Raw genomic sequence first — 18,048 nt, 5'->3', positions numbered from 1 at the left:
TACGGGCAAATTTCGCTTTAATTGCAAAAGCTTTCATTTACAGCAAAATCATGAACAACAGGAAAGGTGGCAACTTGGAACAGAGGAAATATAAAGTTCCTTTGCAATGCAGGTAGCAGAGATAGGGCCTTCCACAGGGAGCACAACCCCCCCTCGCCTTCCTGAAGACTGGTGTTTTCCAAGATGGTGAGTGAGGGTGAGGCACAGCAGGATAATCACTAGTGGGAGGTGTCTTGTGGGGGAAGAAGAAGGAAGACCCCTCATCCATAATATGAGGCAAATACACAGCAATCCTCTTCCTTGACAAAGCAAGCGGATATTCTCTTTGGGTTAGGCTAGGGTAGAACACTGAGTATAAGGGGGGACCAACTCCCATTTAGTGCTAGATACACCAGTGCCACCCTGAGCATGGAATGACTGACCTCTGCTGCCTGGCATTATCTAATAGCCTCAGTGTAGACCACCAAGAAAACCCAGAACCAGCAAATTCAAGAGGTCACTGAATTGAAACCATAAAGAATTGTAGCGGAACTCTTGGTGTGTGTGTACTCCTACTTAGAGCAATGGTCACACAGTCAACATGCCTGTTGTTCCACACACTGGATGGTTTAAGTGAAGTATTGTGTCATTTCGATTTTATTTTATACTTTCCAAACAGATAGAGGGAACAGAGAGAAAAAGTATGACGAATCATTGCCCCCAAGGGGATAAAACTAGAGTCCTCGACTCAAGGGCCATCCAGAGTTGGGGGCAGCTTCAAGGCTCAGGGAAGACTAACGGGGCCCGTTACATCGCCACCCCTACAGCAAGAACTCTACAGCTAACCTATCACAGTGTTCTAGCTCAAGCAAATGTGTGAAACTACAGAGGATTTCAACCTAACATCTCAATCTTAAAATGTAGCATTTCAGCGACAAGTCAACGTGGAGAGCTCGTCTCGGCAGCGGGACTGCAGAACTCCCGCTCCGACGGCCGGGACGTCGGGCTGCTGCTCTCGGCTCCGCCGCCCCCTCCCAGGCCTAGGCAGACACGTAAGGTGGCGGCGGCTCCTTAGCAGCGCCGTTCACAGCGGCATCATCGTACGGGGGTAACAGCACCTGAGAAGAAAAGGAAGGCAAGAGTTAGTGTGGGAAAGTGGACACGCACGCCCTTCACTTGAACAGTTCTGCAATTAAACATTTTCCATAACCTACACACACACACAGACACCAAGTTCAATTTTCCAGCAAGTAGTTACACTCTGATGAGAGACTTCATTTATTATTGTTACAATGATGATGATGATAGGCAGAGAGAGAGAGAGAGAGAGAGAGAGAGAGAGAGAGAGATGGAGCTCTATTCACCGGTTCACTCTCCTAATGCCCACAATAGCAGGGCTGGGCGTGGCTAGAGTCGGAGCCAACACTCAGTGTGGTTCTACCATGAGAGTGGCAAGAGCCCGGTCACTGCCTCCCAGGCTCTGCATGGCAGGAAGCTGGAGCCAGAAGCCAGTGCTGGCGTTCCCGTGTGAGATGTGGGTACCTCCACCGCCAGGCTCAACACCCGCCTGGATGAGACTTTTTCAGCCCTGGAGGAAGTAAATGGGGAGAGATTTTCAGCCCCGACTTTGCCTAATCCTATCTACACGGGCCTGGGTGCCCTTGGTGCCTGGATGGCTGGGGACCGCATCTCTGAGCACAAAACCAAAGGCCTCCTGGGTGAGTGTGGAGGTGGACGCAGGCATGGAGACCGGGACCCTGACTCAGTGTGGGAGCCGCATGGCACAGAGGGAGGTACAAGAGTTTGCGTGTCAACCTAGACTCCAGGTCCGATTTGGGTACATTTCACCAGGCTTGGCAAGTGCGTACCTTCAGTTTCCAAATCTGTGAAATAGGAGTATGTGAGAATTGGGACTCTATAAAATACCTAGTTCTCTGCTTGGGGCACACTTGAAATGGTAGACATTATCTGCAAACTAACGGGAACCAGCGCTAAACTGACAGATAACCTCCCTGTTTTATAGAGTCCACGTGCACACATATTAGGTGGTAGTAGTTATCAGCTGTTAGCACAAGGAAACCCTGGCTGATGTCGGCCACAGAATCAAACTCAATATAACAACCCTTTCATCAGTCAGCTACCACTGGCTATGTGCCTCCCTGTGGCAGCTGCTGCAGGTAGAAGATAATTCTGGGGGCTGGTGCTGTCGCGTAGTGGGTAAAGCCACCGCCTGCACTGCTGGCATCCCATATGGGCACTGGTTCGAGTCCCAGCTGCTCCACTTCTGATCCAGCTCTCAGCTGTGGCCTGGGAAAGCAATAGAGGATGGCTCAAAGTCCTTGGGCCCCTGCGCCCACGTGGGAGACCCAGAAGAATCTCCTGGCTCCTGGTTTCAGATCGGAGCGGCTCCAGCCATTGCGGCTACCTGGGGAGTGAACCAGTGGATGAAAGCCCTCTCTCTCTCTGCCTCTCCTTCCATCTCTCTGTGTAACTCTTTCAAATAAATAAATCTTTTAAAAAAGAAGAAGAAAAAGATAATTTTGTCAAAGACAGTTCCTGCTGGGAGAAGTTCAGACATGAGAAGAAATAAAACCTCACCCAACTCAAGAGCTTTATGGAAACAGAGAACACTAACAAAGCCACGCATGGCCGTGTTTTCTGCTATGGATGTCACTTAGACTGAAGGGGGCAAATATCCACCCACTGCATGGGCTTTCATGTCTCAGTCCCTCAGCAACACTAAAGTTTTCATTGTCTGTCACACCCCACCCCCCAGACTCATGTACACCCTCCCCTCTGCGAGCATATCACACAGTGGATTCTTCTCTTCCTCAAGTCTTTTTTTTCCTAAAATTTTATTTATTTTGAAAGGCAAGAGTGAGGGAAAGGGAGAGGAGGAGGGGGGAAGGGAGGGGGAGAGAGAGTAAGAGGGGGAGGGGAGGAAGATAAGAGGGAGAGGGAGAGAGAGGGGGAGGGGAAGAGGAGAGAGGAGAGAGGAAGAGGGGAGGGATGGGGGAGGGTGGAGGGAGAGGGCAAGGGGAGGGGAGGAAGAGGGCAAGGGGGAGGGGAGGGATGGGGGAAGGGGAGGGGGAGGAGAGGGATAGGGGAGGGAGAGAGCAAGGGGAGGGGGAGGGAGAAGAGGAGGGAGGGGGAGGGGGAGGGGGAGGTCTTCCATCAGCTATTTCACTCCCCAAGTGGCTGCAAAGGCTGGGACTGGGCCAGGCTAAATTTCCCAGGCACATTAGCAGGGAGCTGGACCAGAAGTCGAGCAGCTGGGATGCAGGCGGTGGCTTCACCTGCTGCGCTATGATGGGGGCCTCTCTCCTCTCTCCTCTCTAAGTCTTGGTGTTCCTGTGGCACTTCACCTGAGGGAGGCGCTCAGTGCCAATGGACAAGAACCCAGAAGCTGTTTGTGGGTTCTTTGGTGTTTGAACCCCAGAAGAACCCTGTGGTTTGCTGGCTGGGGCAGTGGCGCAGTGATCTGGAAAGAGGGCATGTGAATTGGTGAGGGGCCAGCCAGGAGACAGAGGTCACAGAGTAATCTGAATAGAGAACATACAGTAAGTCATTACTAGGGGATGGGAGCGATGGGGAACTGACTGGGAGGGGCAAAGGGGCCCTCTGCCAACTGCTAGTGCTGAGCTGGGATCCTCCAGGGAGGAACAAGCCTGGAAAAGGTCCCCTCCTGTGGCTGGGGATGAGGAGGGTGCACAGGGTATGAAGCCCTCCAGGTGGTAGACAAGCTGTCGGGGCAGCCCCAGGGCAGAGCAGGTCCACATGGAGCAGGCTGGGGTTGGGACAGAACGAACCTGCTGCCGGGAGCTGTTCACAGGGAGGTGCCTGGTGCCCTGGAACCCGCTGGGGAGTGGAGGTGGGCAGGGCCACCTGTCATGAGCAGGTGCTGCTGCTGCTGCCCACCGCCTCCCGGCTTGGAGTCACTGCCAACAAGATCCAGACCCTCTCTGCAGGAGGAACCCCCTCCGTTGTCCTGGACTCACATGGCTGAACAGGCCCAGCCGGGAAGGGAGGAATGCTGACCAGGCCCAGCCCAATGAGACTGAAAAGGAGACGCTAGAGTTGCAAAGCAATCAGTGGACAACTGACACAGGGACACACAGGTGATGGCCAGAGGCAGATCTGACCCTGTCGGGCTTGCGACCTTTGTTCCTGGAAGCAGCTGTGACCCTGCGCCTGTGCTCTGAATGTCCACAGTGCAGGCTCTACCCAAGGAACAGAGCCTGGGGCAGATTTCACCTGGTGTCCATGCTGAGAGGGGAAGGAGTGTCCAAGACGCACTCGGTGTGGGATGCCAACCCCATACCGCAAGGACGTCACTTCCTGCTTTCTCCCCATAAAAGGAAGCCATCCACTCTCACAGCCACCAGACCCACACATGTCGGGCACCTGCACTCGGGAAGGAAAACACAGACCTGACAACATCACTGCTTGTTAGGGCACCTGCAGTCTGGTGGAAGACAGAGCAGGTGGACGGGTAGAATCTGCTATGATCAATGCATGAGCAGACCTACAGGGACAACCGATTCAGAATGAGGGGTCCAAGAAGGCATCGCAGAGGGCCAGCGGGAGGTTAACTGGGTACTGGTGCTAAGTGGGATGAGCACAGGCAAGAATGGGGTGTGGGCAAGCAGAGCGCTTTGTGCCAATGGCGAGGGCCGTGCCAGGGTGAGGACTTGGGGAGAGAACGCTGCATAGACAAAGTTGGAACGACAGGCCAGGGTCGGAGCACGCAGAGCGTGTGTGCACCAGCTCCAGAGGTCCTGTCCAGTGTCCAGCTGCAAACCAGGAATCCCGAACGTCTCGGCTTGAGCAGAGGGAGAACTCACGTCTGTCGCCTGTGCAAGAGCTGGTATTAGAAATGGTAGCAGGTGACAGGCGGGACAGCTGTGCTGGGCACCGGAACTATGCCACCTAGCACAGCTGAGCATCGGTGCTATGCTCCCACAACCTCAATGAAACTGACATCATCGTCTTTGGAGAAACACTGAGGAGCTACCAGATCAGAAGTGGGTCAGCCATCCCCACCAACTTCCTTTTCTAAGCAAAACGCAACACTTGAGCCAAATCCTCCAAAAGGCTCACAGAAGAAAACACAACATTTTCTTAAAAAGAAAGAAAAAGTGCTGCGACCTTCCTTTTGTTTGTCAAGTTAAACTCTCATATTCGGTTCAGCAGTCTGTCACTGTGACGTGCTAATCACCTTGAGACTTAAAGTTCCACTTCAGGGGCCAGTGCTGTGGCGAAGCCAGTTAAAGCCCCGGCCTGTAGCACCGGCATCCCATATGGGTGTCAGCTCGAGCCCCGGTGGCTCCACTTCCAATCCAGCTCCCTGCTAATGCACCTGGGCAAGCAGCAGAAGATGGCCCAAGCCTCTGGGCCCCCGCACCCACATCGGAGACCTAGGAAGGAGCTCCTGGCTCCTGGCTTAGGATCGGCTCAGCTCCAGCCATTTGGGGAGTGATGAAAGACCGCCCCCTGCCCCCCCCCCAGTAACTCTTTCAAATAAATAAAACATATATCTTAGTTCCATCTGAAGTCAGTATTTTGCCTCCTCTCTCAAGATGCCCAGAGAAGAGGTCCTCCTTGCCCTGAAGTTTCCGAGCCTCACTTGTTTCTCGATTTCTATGCCCCACGCTGACTGCTGACTGCTGACTGCTGACTGCACAATGACCTCCTCTTGCTCCTGGACCGCTTTCAGAAGTTCTCCAAGTGCCCTGGATCTCACATTCCTGAGGGATAAGATCATCTTTTCATCTCGATGATGCTGATTTGACTGCTGGTACGGCGGGGACTGCCCTCCTGTTTCCACTCTGGTCTGCTAACGCTGCCTAAATACAGTACTTTCCTTTCCCACAGGAGCAGGCGACCTGAGAAAGCCTCAGGGACAATTAACGCAAAATGTGCCGAACAGCAAAACTGGGGGAAAGGCGACTACTTTGACATTTTTGAAAAGATGGTTTTAGTTAAACTCAGTTTTTCTATTTTTTTATTTTAAAAGAGTTCAGCGGGGCCAGTGCTGTGGCTCACTTGGCTAATCCTCCGCTTGCGGCGCCGGCGTCCCATATGGGCACTGGATTCTAGTTCCGGTTGCCCCTCTTCCAGTCCAGCTCTCTGCTGTGGCCCAGGAGTGCAGTGGAGGATGGCCCAAGTGCTTGGGTCCCTGCACCCACATGGAGACCAGGAGGAAGCACCTGGCTCCTGGCTTCAGACTGGCGAAGTGCTGGCCGTAGCGGCCATCAGGGGGGCGAACCAATGGAAGGAAGACCTTTCTCTCTCTCTCACTATCTATAACTCTGTCAAATAAATTTAAAAAAAAAAAAAAAAAAGAAAAAAGAAAAAAAGGAGTTCAGCAGGGACCAGCATTATGGCACAGTGGCTTGTGCAGCAACCTGTGATGCTGGCGTCCCCTATCAGAGCACCAGTTCTGGTCCTGGCTGCCCTGCTTCCAATCCAGCTCCCTGCTAATGTGCCTGAGAGGGCAGCAGAAGATGGCCCACGTGCTGGGGCCCCGTACCCACGTGGGAGACCCAGATCCAGTGGATGGAATCTCTCTCTGCCTTCCAAATAAATCCTTTAAAAAAAAAAAAAAAAAAAGGTAAGCATTCAAAATATGACCAAAAAAAGAATACAGGCCATGTTCTTCTTCAGCAGCTCCTCTCAGCAGATAAACAGAAACCCACCTTACACACCTCCGCCCAAGACTGCTGCACGTGCAACCAGGTTGTCTCCTCTCTCTCTTTTTTTTTAAAGATTTATTTTGTTTCTTTGAAAGACAGAGTGGTCTTTCATCTGCTGGTTCACTTCCCAGATGGCCGCAATGGCCAGAGCGGTGCCAATCTGAAGCCAGGAGCCAGGAGCTTCCTCCAGGTCTCCCACGCTGGTGCAGGGACCAAGGACTTGGGCCATCTTCTACTTCTTTCCCAGGCCACAGCAGAGAGCTGGATTGGAAGAGGAGCAGCCAGGACTAGAACTGGCGCCCATATGGGATGCCGGCACTTCAGGCCAGGGTGTTAACCTGCTGCGCCACAGCGCCGGCCCCACTACCAGGTTCTAAGCTGAGCCCAGTCCCCTGGGGTTGACCCTCACAGGTCTCAGCGGCGGAGTGTGGGGCACTGGAACGCTCCAGCAGGCACACACCCGGGCTCTCCCTCGACAGCCCCCTGCTCTCGAAGCCCTCGTGCTAGCCCTCTTCTGCTGCCCTCTCAGGCACATTAGCAGGGAGCTGGATTGGAAACAGGGCAGCCAGGACCAGACAGGCTGTGGACGGAACAAAGCCGAGAACAGGTCTCAGCTCAGCCAAGACTCGGCGTGCTTGCCGAGGAAGAAGCTTCACCCTTCCCACTACATCAGCGCTCACAGCAAACGAACCCCAAGGTCTCACATCCTGGAATAGAAGTGATTCCCGCTAGGGCGAAAAGCCAGAAGGCATTTAAGGTGGAAATGCATTCCTTCATCCAATCGTAAGAAATGATAAAATGCTCAAGAGGGAAGAATCAGTTATTGGTAAAAGTAGGAAATGCTGGGTCCTGGGGCTGGAATCAGACTTTTATTAGAAGCTGAGCGTTCAGCCAGAGGCTTACTGCAATTCTGCATTGCTAGGATTACCTTCCACAGAGCATCATGCCTACATACAGATGCTTGCAGACGGGCACAGAGGTTATCTTACAACGTGCTAAAAAATACTGTGCTGACAATGCTCACAGGCTCCTGGGGATCCACGGTGCAGACCCAGTTTTATGTCTGTGTGCATTTTCCTGCAGAGTGCATCCGATTTGCATCAGATTCTCAAAGAAATACCTCTGGGGATTTTAAGGCATGTGGATGGGGCACAAGTCTCTTCTCCGGCCTCCTTCATCCTAGTAAAGATGAGATAAAGTTCGTGTCATCAAGGCCCAGAATGACAGCTGTGGGCCACCTCATCCAGCCAGGAGCAGGGGCAAGAGTGACAGGAAAGACAGAGAACTCACAGCTGATCCTATGGAGTCAAACAAGTAGGAAAAAATATCAATTGGTAATGGACAGGTCTCATAGCCACTTAGAAAAAAGCAGGGCTAGGGAAAAGACTTGGCAGCCCAAACCAAGGCAAGCATTAGCTTGGGACAGACAGAAGAGGGAGATGAACCACACAGAACTTTGCACTGAACAATACCCACATCTTCCTATAGTCAAAGTGAACATAAACTGATGACATAACGCAAAAATTCGATACAACACAGGAAGGATAATATTGTGCAACAAGAAGTCAAAAGGTCTATTAGAAACAGAGAAATGACTATAAAACATAGAGGTTACCATGGAGATGAGAAATAGAACTGAGGGCGCTCACTACGGGGATGAAAGGTGGAAGATGGGCAGGTGTTTGGGGCAGCGTCACTGGGATGCTCACTGCGGTGCTGGGGTTGAGTTCGGCTCGGCTCCCCATCCCAGCTTCCTGCTGATGCACACCCTGGGAGGCAGCAGATGATGGCTCAAATTTGTGGGTCTCAGCCACCCAGATGGAGCTCCAGGCTCCTGGCTTTGCCCCGGCTGCTTGGGGGAGTGAATCAGCAAACATCTGGCTGCTGTGGGCATTTGAATGGGGGGAAGGAACCAGTGGGTGGGAGATCTCTGTCTCTGCCTCTCTCAAATTAAAAAAACATGAACATTCTAAAAAATAAAAAAGAGGCTAATCATGGCAGCTGCGACTGGACATGAAAGAGGAAGTGGATTACCCGGGGGGAATTTCCACCCGGAGGCTGGTGGGCAAGCAAACAGCAACAGTTGACAGGGGCCTGGCCCGCATCACCAACGTGACTCTGAACACAAGGCAGGGCAGGAGGAACTGGACACAGCAGTACAGACGCTCAACACGGAAGCCGGGGAAGTACCACGCTGTTGGAAGTCACGACCTCGGGGCTGATAGGGTCTCATAGAGAAGTCCTCTAGGCCTGCAGAACCCAACGTCCACAGGAACACATCACCCACTAGGCCTGGAACACCCCAGCAAACAGCAGAACCAGGATGTCAGGAGGCGCCCCACGGACTAATGCATGCGGCAGGCAGGGCGAGGCTTCTCTGGCTCCACACCACTTGCTCCAGCCCCTTGCGCCCAGCCCAGCAGTTCCCAGCACAGCACCTCATAGCCAGCTGCACAACGTTTTCTTGTGACCCTTCTCTCCTAGGATGTTTTTCTGTCTTATGTTGCCCTATACAAAGCCCTGTAGAGCAAAAGACCCTCCTGGGGCCGGCGCTGTGGCACAGCAGGTAAAGCCTTCGCCTGCTGTGCCAGCATCCCATATGGGTGCTGGTTCAAGTCCTGCTCCACTTCCAATCCAACACCCTACAACAGCCTGGGAAAGCAGTGGAAGATGGCCCAAGTCCTTGGGCCCCTGAACCTGCATGGGAGACCCGGAGGAAGCTCCTGGCTCCTAGCTTTGGCTCAGCAAAGCTATGACTGTTGTGGCCAACAGGGAATAAACCAGTGGATGGAAGACCTCTCTCTCTCTCTCTCTCTCTCTCTCTCTCTCTCTCTCTCTCTCTGCCTCTCCTTCACTTTCAAATAAATAAATCTTAAAAAAAGGGAAAAAAGACACTCCCATCACCCAGGAAAATACAAGACTTGGAGCTCTGTGTCAGGAACTGGAGGCAGAGAGCAGCAAACATTTCTGGCGACAACAGACAGTGTATATGGTGGTGATCCTGCGAGGTTACAGCTGCCTAGTGATGTCATAGGCACCTGCGCTTGTGTCAGCAATGCATGACCTATGTATAACTTCTTATCACTCCAGGACAGGGATGACAAAATCAGATTTATGTTTTGGATCAATCTGGCAACAACGCAGAGAAAACACAGGGCAGAAAGAAAGATGCATGTGCTTATTAGCACAGCACAAGGCTTATACTTAGGCTTAGCCAACCTTCATTTTTACGGTGAGTCTTTGAACAAAGAGCGTGGTCCTTGCCTCCTAGATGACAAAGAAAGAAGAAACAATGGCTGTGCCAACAAGGGCGTGAACCCTGCTCCACGCTGCCCAAGGACGGGGCCACCGAGCAGTTCATCACTGGAAGTACAGCGCAGGCTGCAGCTGCCAGGGACGACGTCCCCAAAGCAAGCATCCTGGACTCCTACGCACCTTCCAAGCCATATGTGCAGCTACATTATTATTATTATTATTATTATTATTATGTGGGTTGCAACAACCTTGCACAGCAAAGTTATCAAAAACTCAGCTTGTAAAGTCTGAAGGCACAAACCCCACCGCCTGCAGGGCTACCCCCAGCCTCCACCAAGGCCTTGTAAGGAGCTTAGTCTTTAAGGGCAGAAAAAAAATTATTCTCTGGAAAACCTAAGGTGGAAGTTTGTGCTTTAAAGAAATAGTGGGTAATACAGCTACTGTTTTCACAAAGAATGATTCCTTTATTGATTTCCTGCTATGGTTAGTTCAATATTAAGCTTGATTTAGATCTGTAGGCAAAGTAATAGAAACATGGAAGAATTACAACTTTTTCAGGAATATAAAATATCACTATAAAGAACCTAAGGACTAGGTGCTGCTGGGTTTTCAACCCTCTGGAAGGGGATGGCTCAACTCGGGTTTATCCAGGCTGAAGGCTGGGGTTGCCCAATTCCTTGGGATGGGTGGACTGCTGTCCTGTAAGGACCTACCACGGTCAGCCTAAGCCTCCACTAAAGCAGGGGTTGGTGAACTGCACAGGCCAGGTTCGGCTGCCCCCTGTTTTCTGCATGGCCTAGGATTCGATAACATTGCTGAATGGCTGAATTTTTTTTTTTTTTAGTTTTGTGATGCGAAAATTATATGAAATTAAATCTGCCTCCATAAGTACAGTCTTACCAGGAAGCAAACCACACACATCAGCTTACACGCTGTCTACAGCTGCTTTCATGCTACAACAGCACAGCTGAACATCACAGCAGAGGTCGAACAGCCCACAGGACCTAAACTATTCACTGCCGCCTTCTACACTGAGGAAAAGCACGACACTGAATTCTGACCTTGGAAGACATGAGAATGTCACGTGACAAAGCACACAGCCCCAAAGTTCTGTTTAAATGAATCCTAAGTAGGCAAAATATTTGTTTTCTGTTTTGCACCATTTGTTATGCTACATCTCCAATGCATCTTGTTTGTTTGTTTGTTTGTTTGACAGGCAGAGTTAGTGAGAGAGAGAGAGACGGAGAGAAAGATCTTCCTTCTGTTGGTTCAACCCCCAGATGGCCGTCACGGCCGGTGCCCTGTGCCATCTAAAGCCAAGAGCCAGGTGCTTCCTCCTGATCTCCCGTTCGAGTGCAGGGCCCAAGCACCTGGGCCATCCTCCACTGCCTTCCCGGGCCACAGCAGAGAGCTGGACTGGAAGAGGAGCAACCAGGACAGAACCAGTGCCCTAACTAGAACTAGAACCCAGAGTGCCAGCGCCGCAGGTGGAGGATTAGCCTAGCAAGCTGCGGCGCAGGCCCATCTGGTTTAAAACAAGCAGCATTTGCAGAAAATGCCCATCTTAAACTGCCCACAGCACACTGGCCTGTTTAGAAGTGAGCTTCTTTCATACAAACCAAGCAGGAGAGGGAGACAACTGGCCATGAACCTCTGTGATTAGCAGAAACACTGATTTGGGCATGTAAGAATCACCAAAAACAGAAAGTTAGGAGCCAGCACAGTGAGCTAACCCGCCTCCTGCAATGCCAGCACCCCATATGGGTGCAGGTTCAAGCCCTGGCTGCTCCGCTTCTGATCCAGCTCCCAGCTAATGTGCCTGGGAAGGTAGGGAAAGATGGTTCAGGTGCTTGTGTCCCTGCCACTCCCATGGGAGACCCAGATGGCGCTCTGGGCTACTGGCTTCAGCCTGGACCAGCCCAGCCATTGTGGCCATTGTGGAGTGAATCAGCAGATGGAAGCTCTCTCATTCTCCCTACACTTCAAATAAATAAATCTTTTTTAAAAGGACATCTAGTAATGCCCCCATCTATAATAAAGTATGCACATACCTACACATAACTCTGCTTTTTTAAGTTACACATTTTTCTACCTTTTCTATATCTGAATTTAAGCTGTGCCTTGTCATTGGCAGCATTTGACAGAAAGAAGTATCTAGGGGCCAGCATTGTGGCATAGTGGGTAAAGGGGCTGCCTGCAGTGCCGGCATCCCACATGGATGCTGGTTCGAGTCCCAGCTGTTCCACTTCTGATCCAGCTGTCTGCTATGGACTGGGAAAGTCCTTGGGCCCCTGCACCTGTGTGGGAGACCCAGAAGAAGCTCCGGGCTCCTGGCTTCAGATTGGCCTCCTGGCTTCAGACTGGTACCGCTCCAGCCGTGGTGGACAATTGGGGAGTGAGCTGGTGGATGGAAGACCTCTCTCTTTCTGGTTCTCCTCCTCTCTCTGTGTAGCTCTGACTTTCAAATAAATGGATAAATCTTTAAAAATAAAACAAGTACCTAAAATTACAGTGCTATTTAGAGTTGACAGCATCTTGGATTCAATGAATCTGCTATTCCAGGAGATGAAGACAACAAATTTTGGGGGATTCTAAAGAGAAATTTCCCCATTTATAGTAAGGAATCATTTCTGAAAGGGCTAATAAGATAGAAGTCAATGTTACCCCCAATTCATGATAGAAGTAGAGTTGTTCTCACCTGATACTACAGGAAGAAGCCAGCATTTCACTTTAATCTCAGCAAAAGACACTATTTTCAAATTGGGGCCAAAAATCCTCATTTCGAGTAGGAAACACTGAAATAATCTAGCTGCCCAAAGGGGAAGTCGGGATAGTTGTGCGCGTTTAAATATCTGTAGTATCTACGGAGTGAATGCTGGCTAGTTAAATGCAGGGGAAGTGCGGTGAGCCGTCACGGCAGCAGCTCCTCTACCATAGGCATCTCGCTCCTTCTGCTCCCTGTTCCCAGGCCTGTGTGTGCGGCGCCACCTGCTGTGCACATCGCCTGCTGCGCCACACGGTTTCCAGGGCTCCCACCCGGCAGGACACAGGACCACCCAGCCCCATCGCCCCTGCCCCTCAGGCCACCCTCTCTGACCCAGCACTGGCAAGGGAGAAAGGGCCCCTCCTCACTGCAGTCTCGTCTGCCTGCCAGCTTTGTTTCTTCATAGCTGTAACTATAACACGAACCTCTCTATTCCCGTTTTGCAACATCACACACCTTTCATCCGCTCTTACACTGCACATAACAATTGTTACAGCAATAAACACGTTTCATCAAGTGGATACACCCTCACTGAGCCAAACTGCTCCCCAACTATTAGACAATTAGACTGGATACTTTTGCTATTTAAAAGCAACGATGCATGAACATCTTATATATTTCTTATTACTTTCTTAAGCTACATTTCCAGAAACTTTTCCTAGAATGTTAAAATAAATAAATAAAATGTGATTACTCATTTGTCCCTAGAGTAAAATATTTACTCTATTTGAGGTACGTGTGATTAAATAAGAAGTCAAGTTCTGTGTGTATTTTCAAGTAAAAATGTCTCTCAATAAAAACTGGGTTTATTTGAGACGCTCCTCCAGGACTTGTGGGTCTCAGTACCTATGTGCTGACCTGATCACTCCATACGCCCTGCTCTGATGCAACTCTGAAATGCCCCAGGCCCAAAGTCTCCTAACACTGAAAAGTGCTCATACAGTTTTCTCAAAAGCTGCTTTGGGATGAAGTGAATAGAAAGTTGTATGGGTGAGAAGCAACTTCCAGGAGACCAGGACATATTTTTAAAAAGTGTATTTTGGGCCGGTGCCATAGCTCACTAGGCTAATCCTCCACCTGCAGCGCCGGCACAGCGGGTTCTAGTCCCAGTCGGGGCTCCGGATTCTGTCCCAGTTGCCCCTCTTCCAGTCCAGCTCTCTGCTGTGGCCCGGGAAGGCAGTGGAGGATGGACCAAGTGCTTGGGCCCTGCACCTGCATGGGAGACCAGGAGAAGCACCTGGCTTCCTGATTTCAGATCAGCGCGGTGGGCCGGCCGCAGTGTGCCGGTCGCAGCTGCCATTGGAGGTTGAACCAACGGCAAAGGAAGACCTTTCTTTCTGTCTCTCTCTCTCTCACTGTCCACTCTGCCTGTCCAAAAAAAAAAAAAGTGTATTTTGGGGGCTAGTGCTGTGGTGAAGCGGGTAAAGCTGCCACCTGCCATACCGGCACCCATATGAGTCCCAGCCATTCCACTTCCAATCTAGCTGTTTGTGGCCTAGGAAAGCAGTGGAGGATGGCCCAAATGCATAGGCCCCTGCACCCGCATGGGAGACCTGGAAGAAGCTCCTGGCTCCTGGCTTTGGGTGGGCCCAGTTCTGGCCGTTGCAGCTTTTTGGGGGAGAGAACCAGCAGATAGAAGACCTTTCTCTCTCTCTGTAACTCGGCCTTTCAAATAAATAAATAAATCTAAAATTTAAAAATAGTGTATTTTGTTGATGGGGGAACACTACACAGAAGAAACGAAATAGGAAGTGAATTAATGTCACTCTTTGGAAACCTTGGAACCTGTATTAAAGGTGAGGAAACTCTTTCGGGAGGAAATCTCACGGCGCCAAGCCCCGTCTCACCCACAATGCTTTTGCATGACCTCATCAGGAGACCACAGGTGCTGGGTGACAGGAAGCACAGGTGTACAGCAGGCAGCAGTGGGAGGACCCTGGTGGTACCAAGGAAACTTCCACCTTACCTGTTCTTCCCCTCTTCCTTAGTCATCCTCCCCTGCCTTCCCTGTGTCAGAGCCAGAACACAAAGATCCCCACAGAAGGTCCCGTTGCTTTGGCACTCCATGACTGTACCCGCAAAGACTGGTCTAAACGAACAAGGGCCTGCCTGCCGCCTGCATCTTGGTCACATGCAGCCAGGCACTGGCAGGGAGGTGTAGGCAGCCCATAAACAAGTCATAGACAAGTCAAGGTCAGTCTTGGCTTGTGGAATTCCTGGGAGGAAAAAAAGTCACCTATTCCCATGCTCTAGGAGAATGATCAAACAAGAACACTCCGCTAAAATTAACTATGTTATGATTGTGTTGCAGAAAGCCTGATAAGTTGCTTGCCTGTGTTGTTAACTTTTGTGTTGCCTTGAGCTGCAGCTGGTTATGTATAAAATATCACTGAGACGCTAGAATAAACGAGCCTTGATCAGGCTTCTGTCTTGGCTCCATTCTCTGCGCCCTTGTCCCTCTTTTCATTCCCACTCCCTCCTTCAGGTTCCATTCGACAGGTGCGGCTGGCCCACATCAGGGAGGAGCACAGGCGGTCCTGGCTGCAGTCTGAATGGAAGGCAGCCTAAGGGATGAGGGTGGGAGGGAGCAGGCTGCTGAGCCTGTAAGCCCCTGCGGCCACCCACTCGCCACGTGATCTCCAGCAGTGAACGACCTGGCGCTCAGGGAATGGCAGAACACACTGCAGGGACTGCTGGGAGACTCAGTGAGCTCACCTATAGAAAGCACTCAGGGGCTGGTGCCGCGGCTCACTAGGCTAATCCTCCGCCTTGCGGCACCAGCACACCGGGTTCTAGTCCCAGTTGGGGCGCCGGATTCTGTCCCGGTTGTCCCTCTTCCAGGCCAGCTCTCTGCTGTGGCCCAGGAGTGCAGTGGAGGATGGCCCAAGTACATGGGCCCTGCACCCCATGGGAGACCAGGAGAAGTACCTGGCTCCTGCCATTGGATCAGCATGGTGCGCCGGCTGTGGCGGCCATTGGAGGGTGAACCAAAGGCAAAGGAAGACCTTTCTGTCTGTCTCTCTCTCTCACTGTCCACTCTGCCTATCAAAAAAAAAAAAAAAAAAAAAAAAAAGAAAGCACTCAGCCCACAGCCTGGCAGGTGGCAACCTGTGTCCTAGAATTTAAGGAAAAATCTCCATCACAAATGCTACAGAGTCTCCGAAATGCCATTTCAACTTAGCCAAGACTTCACCAAGTCGCTCACATGTGTCTTGTCTTCTAACATTATGGGGGAGGGAGGGGAAGCTTAGAGATCATATAATCTATTAAATTACAAGAGAAAAAGAGATACACCTAAAACAATTATTTAACAGCCAGAAGCTTGAAAGCCAATAAACCACGGGCTAGAGTTTTAAATTCCATTACAGCTCCCTACTAATGCTCCTGGAAAAGCAGTGGAAGATGATCCAGGTTCTTGGGCCTCTGTCACCCACGTGGGAGAACTGGATGGAGTTCTGGGCTCCTAGGTTCCTGGTTTCAGCCTGGCCCAGCCCCAGTCACTGTGGCCATTTTGGGGGCAAACCAGTGTGTACAAGATCTCTCTCTCTCTCTCTTTAGCTTTCAAATAAGTCTTGAAAAATCTTTTAAAAGGGAGGCTGGCATTGTGGTATAATGGGTTAAGCTGCTGCCTGCAGCACCACCATTCCATATCAGTGCTGGTTTGAGACCCAGCCACTCCACTTCACATCCAGCCCCCTGCTAATGTGCCTGGGAAAGCAGCAGAAGATGGCTCAAGTGCTTGGGCCCCTGCACTCACATGGGAGACCAGAAGAAGCTCCTGGGACCTGGCTTCAGCCTGGCCCAGCTCTGGCTGTTTGTGGCCATTTGGAGAGTGAACCAGCGGATAGAAGACCTTTCTCTGTCTCCCTCTTTGTCTCTCTGTAACACTGCCTTCCAAATAAAGAAAATAAATCTTAAAAAAAAAAAAAAAAAAAAAAGCCAGCTTAGAACCACCTGTCTAGGTAAAACCTTCCCCCACCCACTCCAGAAACTCAGTTATGATTTTTCTGAAGAATCTGCAAAGATGAAGGCTGTACATTCACCTCAGTAACAGTGCAGCTTCTTGGGTCCGAAGGAACTGGGAAGCTGAGCTATCTCTCCTGCTGCCCATTTGGTTCATTTCCTCACACTACACAGAGGGAAAATACACAGAACCCATGTTACCCAGCCAAGGACTTTCTAACCATATCCAACCTACACTATGAAATAAAGAACCACCTGAGTTTTAGAAGCAGCAGGAGGGAATTAGCAGAGGAGTTGTTTTGGTTTTGGTTTTTCTGTTTGTTTTTAAGATTTGTTTTATTTATTTAAAAGGCAGAGCTGCAGAGAGAAAGGGAGAGACAAAGAGATCTTCCATACATTGATTTATTTTCCAAATGGCCACAATGGCTGGGGGTGGGCCAGGTCGAAGCCAGGAGCTTCTTCTGTGTCCCACACAGGGGTAGCAGGGGTCCAGGCACTTAGGTCACTCTCCGATGCTTTCACTGGGCCATATCAGAGATCTGGATTGGAAGTGGGGCAGCTGGGGCTCCGACTGGAGCCTATAAGGGATGCCAACATTGCAGGAGGCAGCCTAACCCATTATGTCACAACGCTGACCCTAGCAGTGGAATTTTTTATTTGCAATTTCTTTTCTTTTCTTTTTATTTTTATTTTTTTAAGATTACTTATGTGAAAGGCATAGTTAGAGAGAGAGAGAGAGAGAGAGAGAGAGAGATCTTCCATCCAGTGGTTCACTCATCCGATGGCTACAACAGCCAGCACTAGGCCAGGCCAAAGCCAGGAGCCGGAAGTTTCTTCCATGTCTCCCACATGGATGCAGGGATGTCAAGAGTCTATCTGCAGATCATGTTAATCTGCACTGGCCTCTACAATATGCTTGGCATCCCAGACTCCATGAAGCTTAAACTTCTCCTACTTATCCCTAAAAAGTTTGAAATTTTATATTACCCAAGACTAAGATTCTTTGGCTGAAATCAGATTTCAGATATCATTCTGGCATCTCACTGCTTTTTAAAGTCCCCCAATTACAAAGGAACCAGATCTCTTACTTTCAGAATAACAAAATATGGGTACTACACAACTTGAGTCTTTGTTAGTATTAGCAAAACAAGAATAGAGATTAGAAATAGTCTTTAAAATCCCAATTTATATAAAACTTAATGCAAAACAAATACATTTCTGGGTTGACACTATGGCACAGCAGGTTACGCAATGCTTGTCCTGCCACCAGCATCCCATGTCAGAGAGCCAGTCTGAGTTCCCACTGCTCTGCCTCAGATCCAGCTCTCTGCTATGGCCTGGGAAAGCAGTAGAAGATGGCCCAAGTCCTTGGGCCCCTGCACCTGCGTGGGA

At 50.5% G+C, this 18,048-nt stretch overlaps 1 protein-coding gene across 1 annotated transcript in view; it reads right to left on the bottom strand.

The window, feature by feature from the left end:
* Nucleotides 1–18,048, bottom strand: part of LAPTM4B (lysosomal protein transmembrane 4 beta) — a 71,987-nt gene continuing 53,939 nt past the window's right edge. Inside the window, exon 7 of the mRNA XM_008255778.5 lies at nt 1–1,097. Coding sequence (XP_008254000.2) covers nt 1,020–1,097 — 78 coding nt within the window. The 3' untranslated portion in view covers nt 1–1,019. The remainder of the gene's footprint in view (nt 1,098–18,048) is intronic.

This window comes from Oryctolagus cuniculus, chromosome 6 (genome assembly GCF_051225735.1).
Source record: "Oryctolagus cuniculus isolate XC-2025 breed Fujian yellow rabbit chromosome 6, ASM5122573v1, whole genome shotgun sequence".
In the NCBI taxonomy this organism is placed as follows: Eukaryota; Metazoa; Chordata; class Mammalia; order Lagomorpha; family Leporidae; genus Oryctolagus; species Oryctolagus cuniculus.
This window is presented reverse-complemented; position numbering and strand designations above follow the sequence as displayed.